Genomic DNA, 12,756 nt, shown 5'->3' on the forward strand with positions numbered 1-12,756 from the left:
ACGACACGTGATCCGTTTGACACGTAAACACGATGACACGTGATCCGTTTGACACGTAAACACGATGACACGTGATCCGTTTCTTTTAATGTTTTTCACATTTCGCTGCACTGTATTATAAGATGTTCTGGGTGAAAACCTCTGATATACTGTAAAGCAAACATACAGCAGATTACACACAAACACACACACAAACACAAACACCCACACACACACACATTTTTTATCCAAAGCAGATCTGTCTGTGAAGAAAATTTTAACAAGGGAATTCCCCTCAGTGACATCACTCTTATATGTTTAAATAGAGAAAACACTGTGTGTGTCTGTGTGTGTGTGTGTGTGTGTGTCGTTACAGCAGTGTCACTCTCTAATGTTGGGTTTTATGTTCTTATTGACACAGTTTCCAGAATCTGGGGATCCAGTGTGTGAGGAGGAGGGAAGTGAAAGATGCCATCGTTCAGAGGATCACCAGAGGGATCAACCCCTTCGGCGGTGAGTCCTCTTGCCTCGTGTTTTATTCTCTGGTGAACGAAGAGCTCGTCCAGCAGGTTTTCAGCTCGTTTCAGCCCAGTGTCCGGGCTTTACGTACCGCTCCTTGGGACTTCACTGTTGTTGTTGAATAGTGTAATAAACACTCATTCTTCTGTCTAACGCTCCATGTTCTGAATCAGCTGTGCGTTACTGCGTTTAGAGGTCACACAGGGGTCACTGCCAGGCACCCGTTAATTTCAAGCTTCTTAAATTCAATAACAATACATTTCTGACATTATACTCCATCTTAACATTATCAAACTTACTTTAAAATGGTTCGCCAATAGAATATTAAAAGGTAAAACCAGTAGGTTTGAGCAGAAATAATTTACTGGCTGGCAAAGCTGTTTGTGAAAAAAAAAAAAAAAACTTCCTAAGGATGTTTGTTTACTTCAAAAGGTTGGGATGACATGTTTCTGTGACTCGTGACGTTTTTGGGGGTTATGGTTAGTAAAGATGGTAACTACAGCACCAAGACCTTTTTAAACTGTTGTCAATAACTTTAAAGGTAAAATAAGCAAATGTGTTAAACCAGACAGTAACTAAACTGTGTAAAGACAGGATAAACAGTCATTCTTCTGCTGCCCTGTTCAGTGCTCATTGTTAAAACCACGCACAGCAGAAAAATCAACATGTTAGGAAACTAGTTAACGTTATCAACTCAGCCTAAAACCAGCTGTTAGCCTCAAACTAGTGAAATATATTTCAGAGTAACAGCGTTCCTCTGATATTAATAACTATAATAAAATAGTTGAATTTTAAAGCTGTTTCTCTTCCTAACGTTAAATAAGAGTCGTCCCACAGAGAATATGGTTAATGCTAGCAGTCTCATAAAAACAAGATAAATGTTCCTATAATTCTGCTAATAAAATTATTTTAACAAGCTGTAAATAACTGACTTTTGTTTAAAGGTTCATTTTTCTCATCTGCTGCTCCAGTCGCTACCATTAGCTAACAAACATTTAACTTCCTGAACTTTGTGCAGATTTTTAGTTTTTGACTTCCTTATATATTTTTTAAGTAATGCAATAAAGCAGCTTTAAATCTGAATGTTAGACAATCCTTGGTTCTTTAGTTCTCTTTATGCTCCTATTTTCCTGCTGAAGTTACTGGTTAACGGATTCAAAACATTTCACAAGAATTGATTTGAGATGTTGGTTGACCCAGTTCTCAGGCAGTCGAGCAGCTTTTCCTGACATGAAGTCAAACGCCGCGCTGTCTTCGCTGCAGCCATTTCCTCTCAGAGCTGTCGCTCTGCGGTCCTCACAAACAGAACTCATGTACAAACAGGCGTTGAGCTACTTCCCCATTCTTGGTCACAGTTGCTCAATTTAGACGCGTTCAGGTCACGTGAGAGCTGGGAATGCAGGATTTATTAGAGGAGGGCGGGTTCGACTGAGGGGCTTCCCCAGCTTTCAGACATGACAATAAGTGTTGGAGGGAACTTTTCAGGTCTGGCTACAGAAGACTCACATCAGGTTTGATTTTAGTGTTGATCACTCCTGTGCAACAGTTTTTATTCTAAATAAAAAGTGTGAGTTCAGATATCTGAAAGCAGAAAATTAATGTTTTTGTTTTTTGGTTCTTTGCTTTCTGGGGTTGCGACATTTTTCAAACTTGGAACAAAAGATTCAGAGTCAAAGAGTGAAAAGTCAGAAGAATACAAACTAGGATTGTGACTCAGACAGCTCGTGTGATATGAAACCTTTACTGTGACGAACATTTTTAGGCTCTCGCACCAGATATGACCACATCTGTGTTTCCTCGCTTGGTTCACAGTAAAACAGCTAAAAGTGTTCGTATTATACTGCTGGAGATTGTTTTAGTGAACAAAGATTCAGGGGAGGCAGAGGCCGTAGATGCCATGATGGCACCTCAGGCTCGAGACAAACATCTGTACAGATGAGTGCACAGCTGGATGTCAGACCTGCAGCTGCTTCCTGTGTCTAAAAAGATAAAACACCCAACAACAAATTAACATCGTTACAGAGAAAACCACACAAAGCTGCAGATAAGGTCTTATTCAGCCTGAATTCTTGGATATATTTCTGTAAACTTTCTTTATTTTAAACAGCTGCTCTTTGCAGTTCTAACTCAGAAAAATGAGTTTATTTCACAAACTAAAAATCTTATTTATTCTTGTTTGATCAGTTTTACATAAACCCAATAAATCATGCAGATCATTTATTAGACAACATGTTTTTATTTTTAAGCCTGAACATCAAAGATAAAGCTGAGGGTTTATTGAAGAGTTTAACATTTAACATTTTTTTTTTACAAAGTAAATTGTTTTGAAGTGTCCTGAATGTGCTCCAAAATGTAGGATGTTAAGCACATAGAAAGGGAAGAAGATTAAAAACTGGCGTGCAAAATGACCAACAACCTACAAGAAGGCCTCTTGGACCTATACTAAAACTCTTCCAGGAAGTCAGACATTTATGAATTTTATGCATTTTACATTTCAACAAACTCATTTATTATTATTATTTAAAAAGACGTTATTGATGCTGCTTCAGAACACCACACATCCTAAAAGGTGGAGAAACTGTGAGTCATACAGTGGAGACACTTTCTGTGGTGAAATTTGGCACCTGCCTCCTCTTCTTTGTCTCACATTCTGCTCCCACAGTCAAGCTAACCACTTACCTCCCCACACCCCCATCGCCGTTGCCCCCCGTCACGACTTGTCCCTCCTGCACCGTGCCTACAGGCTTCGCCTGGCATCGCTGGCTTTTCATTTCTCAAACCAACAGCCCACTTTCCTGCACCTGTCCATCCAGCAGCTGCTTCAGACACGTGCAAATATCATGTTCCATCATCTTGATTTTGATTTCTGCCTCCTTCAGTTTCTCCTCTGAGATCCCCATCTCTTATCCACAGCAGGTAATCCCGATGACATCAGAAATCTGATTGGGTCTGTCTCCAAGTCCATATCCTCTCACAAAATGTTAAACTCTGCCATCAGACTGTCTGAGTCTGACAGAGCTTGAGTTCTGAAATCAAGAGACACATGGAGGAAATTGGACCTAGTTTGGTGACTAATTATAGTTTTTGACCAAAGTTTGAATTCTCACATCGACCTCAGAGAATGTATTGACACCAGAAAGACTCACTGAGAAGTAAGACGTTTTGTTTTCTTCATTGTCTTTGCTTTATTCTACAGCTTTATGGTCACTCTTTTAAACTCAAACGTGTTTTGAGAAATGAATACCTGCTGCTTTGCACTGAACACATTCAAAGGATAAGAATTATCCCTAAATCTCATGCGCACCTTCAGTGTTTTCTCTACTTCTTCCTTTGTCTGAGGTGGGGAGGACATATTGTTGTCAGAATATGTGTGAAGAAAATAGAAATGCAACTTTATGCTGACAGTGTTTATAGTTTGAGACAACAAAAAGGCACCATAAAATTAGAGTTTTTAACTTGTCCCACCACTTTCACACACGTCAACACTGTGGTCACTCGTGCAGGAGTCTCATCTCTTGCTCTCCATGTCACGCAGACACTTTTTCCGTTCTGAGGTGACGCTGCGCAGCGTCACCGAGATGACAGGTTGTAGGCGGGGATGGTCTTGACGTGAGCGCAGGAGATAGAAATTGAGAGATGGAGGAAGAGAAAGTAGGCAGATGTGAAAACCTGGTCTGTCGGTGTGTGGGCGTCTCTCAGTGAGAGCTGTATCTGCAGGGTGTTTGACTCTGACGTTGGTGTGTGTGCAGCAAACATCTGTGAAAAAAACAAGGTTCAGCAACAACCTACACGTGATTTCTTTGTGTATCTTTATATTTATTTTATAATCTCATGGATGTACAGCACACTGATGGTAGCAGAACATCGCACCACAGAGATGCAATTTACAAAAACTGGGAAAAATGTTACCATAGACAACAGTTGGGTGGAAACTCTAAACCCCTGGGGTAGGGTTCCAGGGCCCAAAGATTCACGGCGTTGTAACACAATGATCTGTGGGTTTTCATTTCGCTGTTCGTCTGATCAGTCTGTATGTTTTATCTGACTTCAGTACCCAAAGAGCAGCTGCTGCAGATGGAGGAGTACGACCTGAACGTGGTCCGCCTGTGTATCCAGGTCTTCCTGCAAGACGAGAACGGCCTCTACACCCGAGCACTTAACCCCATTGTGACAAACCCCATCTACGACAACAGTGAGTGGTCCGGTTACGGGTCTGATAACTGGTTCGGTTCCAGTGACATTAAACATGACAGCGTGATGTTCCACAGAAGTGAGTGGAGAGGTGTTTCATCTTCAGCAGATATAACACCACGAAGCTCACGTCTCTCACTAACTTCTAATTATCGGGCAGAAATGAAAAAGGTGCAGATTTAACTGTGGTAGCACAGTTTGATGTAGAAACTGCAGCATCAGTGTTTATTGTGTGAGAGAGAACATTCATATTCAGTAAACGTACAGAAAGAGGAAGTTCTTCATGCACACCAACCCTTCAAACAACACGCTGACATGGAGCACTTCCTCTTTTGTTAACAGACATGTGACTTCTGTTTCCAACACCACAACTGTTTCTTGTTCTCAAGCCTCAGCCTTACAGTTCACTGGATTTACACATGGAGTACATGAATACAAACTGAAAACAAATGATTCATTATTTCTTAGCTTTTGTATGTTAACAGTTGTTTCTGTGTGATCAGGGGCCCCAAACACAGCAGAGCTGAGGATTTGTCGGGTCAACAGGAACAGTGGAAGTGTTAAAGGAGGAGATGAGATCTTCTTACTTTGTGACAAAGTTCAAAAAGGTAAAACCGTCCTCTGCTCTGGACTGAACACCATTCGTCTTTCATTGTACACATTATAAAAGGGTCTTACCTCTTTGTTTTCTTTCAGATCTGTTGATTCATGTTGTTTTTCATCTGTTTTATGTCTGACTCAGTTTTTTGCTTCTTTCCTCCCTTTTTCCTCTAGATGACATTGAAGTTCGTTTCTTTTCTTTGGATGGTTGGGAGGCCAGAGGCTCTTTTTCTCAGGCTGATGTTCATCGTCAAGTGGCGATTGTGTTTAAGACTCCATCATACTACAACACGTCTATCACCGAGTACGTCACCGTCCACATGCAGCTGCGCAGACCCTCCGATCAGGAAGTCAGTGAACCCATGGACTTCAGATATCTGCCTGATGACAAAGGTGAGCCCATCCATGATTTGTAAACTTTATTTCATTTACTTTGTGTGTGGGTTCTGTATATGAACTGGGGCGCTATGACTGCTGTGTTGACGCACTGAAGATCAGTTCAGTTCAAGTGTTTGATGGAAACATTCTCTCCATAGATCCGTACGGCTACAATGAGAAAAAACGCAAGTATGTGATGAAGATGTCAAGTTTGACAGGTGAGTGACGTGAAACTGTTCAACACCAACACGTCCCTGAGGTCTAATAAGATTTAATAAGGTTTTCTGCTGGTCTTCAGGTGGGTTAGGTGCTAATCTGGGACTGAACAGGCCGAAGGCTGTGCCTCAGCACATGAGGAAAGGTGAGGGGATATTAAAAAGATATTTCTGTTCTGGGTAAAGTTATAGAGAGTTAATCTCTTACCTGTTGTAGATGGCTCTTTAAATAACCTCAGTTTGGAGAAACAGTTTAATTCTGACAGGACGGATGAGCTAATGGCTAATCTGAGCGGGGTCTGGACCAAAATCTGAAAACAGCTTCATTCTCTTAAGTTTTAGAGCAGTTCAGTCAATCTCTATTTTATAAACGTTTACAACAACAGCTAACAATGGCTAACAACAGCTAACAACAGCTAACAAATGGCTAACAACAGCTAACAATCGGCTAATAACAGCTAACAACAGCTAACAACAGCTAACAACCGGCTAACAACAGCTGTACTGCTGCGCTAACAACAGCGATCCACTTTGGTTTGAACTGGGTTTAGACTAGTCATTAGTTCATCAGTCTTGTCAGAATTAAACTCTATTTCTCCAAACTGAGGTCGTTCAAAGAGCCATCTACAACAGTTAAGATGTTAAATGTTCAACACTTTTCCTCAGAACCCCAATTTAAATTGTCCAAAATATTTCTTTAAGCCATGTAAAGACTAGAAATCATGGCATGGCACTAAATGTTTCTTTTTTTTTTTCAGATCCTAGTAATATGTACATGAGGCACACTTCACCCTCTGTGTTCAGTCCGTCCTTCCAAACCAGCATTTCGGGTATGATGATGACATCACCTGCTCATAACTTACAAATTAACAACACCTGGGGAAATCCCAGCCCAGCGATCTCAGTGGACACAGTTACTATAAACCCATCTGGATCCATGAGCAACCGTCCAAACAGCAGCAGACAACAGCAGCAGAACCGTGGATCTGGGTACCGACTAGAACCCAACAACTGTGAGAACCCCATGCTCCCGCAACTCTCCGCATGCGATCTGCTGTGTTTGGACACGGGTCCTCAGGCTCCGGTGATGAATCAGCCAGAGTCCCAACCACTCTTTCACCAGCAGCATCAAAGGAGCGAGGTCCCCTCTGAGTCTCAGGCCCAGAACCATTTGGCCAACCAAAACCAAGGTCTCCAGAATCCGTGGCAAGGCTTCAGCACCAGCAGTACAGCCCAGAACAACTTTAACGGATCAGTACCTGGAGGTGGTGGAGCGGTGTCACAAGGGCATGGCTTATTCCCCTTGTTAGAAGGAATGGAAGGGGAGGAGTTTGTGGTTGGAGGGACTGGCTTCCAGTTAAAGCAGGAACCACAGATCTCAGTTGGACAAGACTCCTGTTTCTCTCAGTCCTCGAGAGAAAACCAAGGAAATACTTACATCAACTTACTTCCTCGTCCCATGAGCAGTGATACTAATATAGATGTAAGGAGGCAAGATGCTAGTAGCATCACACAGCCTTTCTCAAACCTTCAAAGTCCTTTTGCTAATACCAGCGTGGCCTCAGAAGGCCACTTTGGGACTTTGGCTGACTGGATCAAAGCTTCTCGGCAAAACGACTAAAAGTAAAACTAGTGGTTTCAGACAGAAGCAGCTTCTTGGAGAACAGGAGATTTTCTTGCAAAGGGAAAAATTTGCATCATCCATGCTGGCCCAAAAAGGCTGACTTAGCATTAGCTTGGGTTCTTACAGAACTCAGAATAAGTCTGATGTTTTTGGCAGCAAGATGGATCCATAGACAAATATCTCAGTGTGGTACAATTTGTCAATGAAAAATTAACTCTTGACACAGAATGCCATTTTCTCACTAAATGTGGCAGGTTTTCTAGGGAAAAACTTATTTTTTTTGCGAATATTATTATAATGACAGTCCTGGTGAATTTAGGACCAGACAGCCATGCTTTCCAGTTTTCTGTCTTTGTCTTTTGATCAGGGATGATTATTTCACTCTGTTTTAAGCTGGAGGAGTTCTGTTCAAACATTTAACTTTTGATCCGTTTTAAAAGATGCTGTTACTAATGGTCGGTGTTCACTCTGGATGAAGACCAGATCAGAGACAACATGGATGGTCCATCAGGCTCTTGGTGAGGTGCATATGTAGAAGACTTTGTGACAGGTCCACAATAAAACTTCTATAGTGAGTTTGTGGTGGTTTATCATCGTGATGGCAGTGTATCCATGAAGTGGGGCTCATGGTTGTGAAGAATTTGAAGCAGGGCTGGCCACGCTGGTCTCATGCTGAGATTACAACTGTGTTTGTGACAAAGTCATGGAACAAACCCAGCACAGGTGTGGTACCTGCAGGGGTAGCTTGGACCTGATCGATCGGGCAGCTGCATCCTCAGCAGTTCCATCTGAGCGTAGAGGATGGCTTGTTGACCTTGAATCAGTTCCAGATGTATTAAAACTTGTCATCAGGTGTGAAAATACTGAGTGATGGAGGCCCAGAAACAAACAGACTCACTGGCTACTAAAATCCCAGTGGATCAGCAGGTTCTGAAGCCTCAGACCAGCTCGTCTGGCACCAACCATGGCACGTTCAAAGTCTTTAAAATCCTCTTCCTTCCCCGTTCTGATGTTTGCTTTGAGCTTCAGCAAGTCCTCTTCATCGTGGCTGCCATGTGATTGGCTGATTAGCTGTGTTTAGCAGTTGAACAGGTGGACCTAATAATGTGTCTGGAAGGTTTTTATATAAATGGATATAAAAAGAATTTGGTTGAACTTTGACCACGGTTCATAATCACACGGCTCCCTGCGGGGGGGGGGGGGGGTATCCTATATTAATAACAGGAGGAGGCGGAGAAGCTGCGGCCATCTTTTTTGCGTTGAGCGGGTCACTGAACGGAGCTCCTTCACCAGCCTGATTTTCTCCACAGCCCATTTTTCTCTGAATCGTTCGTCCTCATGTTTACGCACACTTTTTCTTAAAAAGAGGGACAAACAGTCTTTATTTTATTAATTTATTTTGAAGTGACACAGATGTAATGTTCTAGCACCACATGCAAACCAGGAGCTCTCTTCTCATGCGCTCAGTTTTGAAATCTGCCTGTTTTTCTCGGTGCTTCCTGCTTCTGGTCTGAGTTCTGCCGGGTTACGACCTGAACCTCCATGACTTATCTGTCATTGTGACCAGCCGATGGCTTCAGTGTCAGAGTTAACATTTTAAAGAAGTGAATGTATTTTCTTTCTTTCTTTGAGATTTGGAAAACAAAATTAAAAAGATTTTAATATATGTACATTCTAAGCAATAGCCTAATTATTAGATGTATTTGTTTTTCTTCACAAAGTTGTTTTTAATTGTCAGTAAAAGTACTTTACTGCTGTTTTATTTTTGTTTTTTTACCAGAGCATTGGTTTAAATGCACTCTGTACATACATGTTAGCCATAGTTGAGAGTATAAGCAGTAATTCAGCTAAAACACTCAAGAAGTGGTGAGGTACTGAAGTTTCCATGGAGGAAGTGAGGGGAAGTCTTTCCTTTGTAATGACTATGTCATATCAGTTATCATGTGTTATTCAAAGTTCTCAAAGCATTTCTAACAGATTGTTTTATTGATTCAGATGTTTATTTGACCTTTTGTTTATTCAGCGAGTGCTGTCTTGTTACTGATGATGATTGATGGCCAACCATCAACTGTTTGGCAACTTTCTTTTGTTTTTTCTTGATCACTTATGGAAGTTTTTTAGGCTTAAATAAAAATGACAGTTGTGATGACATAAGATTGTCATTTATTTGACTTGTCTTTATAATAATAATATCTGTTCTTCAAAGAAATTGCCTCATAACTTGTGTGTGGAGATGTACACAAGCTAAAAATGATGTTATTAAAAATAATAATAATAATTGTAGTAGTACAGGTTTCCCTGTTTAGTTAGAGCAACTTTGTTTATTCTTGGAATAATATGTCAATTTTTTCCTCAACATTTTGACTTTATTCTTTGTCATTCTAAGTTTAATCTCTAACCTGAGACACAAAACCAAACCTTTTACTGAGTTTGGACTCACCTTTGAAATGAACAGGAAGGTGTGTACATAAATAAATGAAGGTTGTACAGACCTGTTTACCCAAATATGAAACTAATTCAAATATTACTGTTTAAAATTGTTCAGTGTTGTGTTGTCATAAGACATGATCAAAAGTTATCAAATAATGATTTGGCTTTATTAATAGCAGACATATTTATGTGTCACTGTGGGTGTTAGAGAAATTACCATTAGTGAAAGCTCATTCTCGGTTCATTATTTACTGCTTTGAAATTCAAAATTATCTGCTTAAAGAAGTCAGGGTTTGGGTTAATGTTCAAGTAAAATTAGCATTTTTTTCCACTCCAGCACCTCTTTCCTGTGGGGTTCTGCAGGGTTCTATTATTGGATCACTTCTACTTTCACTGTTCCTGCTCCGTACCTGGACTCTTTTTTCATTGTGATGCTGATGATTGACAGATTTATGAACCTTTAAAACCTAATGATAGTTTTCGCTCCATCCACCCTTTATTGAAATTTCTTTTTGATATCAAGGTTTGGATAGCTTCAAATGTTTAATAAGGAATTAATGTGTTCAGCCCCAGGTCTACTGCTGGCAGGAAGAATGGCAGTTTTTTGTCTTTTCAGCTAAGACAGTTTGTCAGAAAGGGGGAGGGAGACGGAGGCGAACCCAGAACGCAGACTTATCTTTAGAAACAAAAACTAATTTATTAAAATAAAACTCCAACAAAACAAAAGGCTGGCGTGGCAGCAAAAAGGAAATCAACAATAACAAAATATTCAAAATGAAGGCAAGGCAGGGAACAAAGAGACGATAAACATGACAAACGGAACGAAATGACCCAGTGAGGACTGAAGAACAGAGACCGGTTTTAAAAGACTGAGGGATGAAGATTGGCTGCAGCTGTGACACAACAAGGAACAGGTGAGGTGGGCGTGGCAGGCATGAACCGGAAAACTACTGGGGAGGTGAAAGTGACAAGACAGGAACACAAATCCAAAAGACAAACAAAGCAGAACAAGAACTACAAAACACCAAAACTATGACACAGTTATCTAAATTTAAGTCAGTGCTGATCAGACCTGACCTAGAGAAAATAATTCATGTCCTCATCACAACCCGACTTGACTACTGTAACACACTTTATGTCAGGGTCAGTCAAGTCTCCATTGCTCATCTCCAACTTATCCAAAATGTTGCAGCTTGACTTTTCACAGTAACTCGTAGGTTTTCACTGATCTTGGCCTCACTTCACTGGCTTCCTGTGCACCTCAGAATATATCTTTAAATTCTGCTGTTGACTTATAAATGCCTAAATGGCCTTGCACCCTCATATTGCTCCAGTTTACTTCAACCTCATGTTCCTTCTTGGGCACGTAGATCTTCTGAACAGCTGGTTTTGGTTGTCCTGAAAACCAGAATGAAGCTCAGAGGAGATCAGGCTTTTTATGTAGTGGCTCCTAAACTCTGGAACAATCTGCCCCCCAACATTAAACAGGCTTCTTCACTTCCTGTTTTTAAATTTCTTTTAAAAGCATCTCTTCTCACTGACATTTCACCCAGTTTGAGTTGATTTAGTATTGTTTTATGGATGTTTATTTTCTTCTGATGTTTTAATTTCACTTGGTCATGTATTTATTTTTTAAATTAGAAATAATATTTCCATAAAAGTACTACAAAATATTTGTCATGTAACCTTAACCCTGCTTCCTGCTTTAAAAATTAAACTAAAGACCCACAACCCACAGCTCTGCCTGCAGTCGTCTGTTGCTGTTGTGGTGAAAGTCTCGTGCAGAAGTGACGTGACTTTGTTAACCTTTGGCTCAGTGTTGTTCGCCTGATGTGTGAAAGTAAACATGTAGGTCCTTCTAACCATTCCACAGTGGGTCCAACAGTCCTCAAAGCCCTCAGAGAGCCCTTAGAACTGCTCCAAAAGCATCAGTGTCCAGAGGTGGACCTGGACTTCTCAGAACAATGACACCGTCACACTAACTGTGGTCTGTCTGTCACACAGGAATCCAGGCAGCACTGGAGACATCCACCTTTATTTTCTGAAGCTTTCGGGCAGCATGGGGCCAGCTAACATTTCCTATACAGATAAAAGTGAACATCTTCAGCTTTATTCACAGGGTGATAAACAAACTGCTATATTTTTTAAAAAGATGCATATTTTTCTACTTTGATATTGAGACAAAATCAATCTTTGTAATGCTAATAAGAACCTAAAAATGCAAAATCACCTAGCAGGTTTTCTTGTTATGTCTCCTCATTATAAACAAAAAAATGAGTAGCAGTGTAGATGTGATGCACAATTAGAAACATAAAACCAATTTTTTTCAAACACATAAAAAAAAAGATTTGATTCCCTCTATGGGACTGTTGTTCACATTTTCTGCATGATAATGTCAGAAATGCAGGCAGGTGATGAATAAACAGAAAGATTCCAATCTCATTTCTCTAAATCTTCTACCAATTACAATCACTGCAGTCATTACCAAGGAAGCCAGGATGTACTACACCAGAGATGTTTGTTTCTGTCGTATTAGGAACCTGAGAAGAAACGCTGCGTGCAGCTTCCTTCCTGTCTTGTTGTCAGGAACCACAGTGAACCTATTTTCAGGTTACTGGTTCTGGTTTACGAGTTTCTTTAAAACTGTCAGATTTGTTCCTGAAAAGAAACTCTTTACAGACCCTTTGTTTTTATACAAATGTTTAGATTTATAGCTGCATTTATAGCTGCATTCAGCAGCAGTCCCAGAGAGGACAGGTGGATCCAGTCCCAGAGAGGACAGGTGGATCCAGTCCCAGAGAGGACAGGTGGATCCAGCCC

General features: G+C 40.7%; 1 protein-coding gene across 1 annotated transcript in view; it reads left to right on the forward strand.

Moving 5' to 3' along the window:
- The window catches only part of rel (v-rel avian reticuloendotheliosis viral oncogene homolog), a 15,144-nt gene extending 5,487 nt beyond the window's left edge, over window positions 1-9,657 (forward strand). Inside the window, exons 5-11 of the mRNA XM_017437957.3 lie at window positions 401-492; window positions 4,550-4,690; window positions 5,193-5,297; window positions 5,464-5,682; window positions 5,826-5,885; window positions 5,966-6,028; window positions 6,641-9,657. Of these exons, the coding sequence (XP_017293446.1) occupies window positions 401-492; window positions 4,550-4,690; window positions 5,193-5,297; window positions 5,464-5,682; window positions 5,826-5,885; window positions 5,966-6,028; window positions 6,641-7,503 (1,543 nt within the window). The 3' untranslated portion in view covers window positions 7,504-9,657. The remainder of the gene's footprint in view (window positions 1-400; window positions 493-4,549; window positions 4,691-5,192; window positions 5,298-5,463; window positions 5,683-5,825; window positions 5,886-5,965; window positions 6,029-6,640) is intronic.
- Window positions 9,658-12,756: the final 3,099 nt, after the last annotated feature.

Source organism: Kryptolebias marmoratus, linkage group LG22 (assembly GCF_001649575.2).
Source record: "Kryptolebias marmoratus isolate JLee-2015 linkage group LG22, ASM164957v2, whole genome shotgun sequence".
Taxonomy (NCBI): domain Eukaryota; kingdom Metazoa; phylum Chordata; class Actinopteri; order Cyprinodontiformes; family Rivulidae; genus Kryptolebias; species Kryptolebias marmoratus.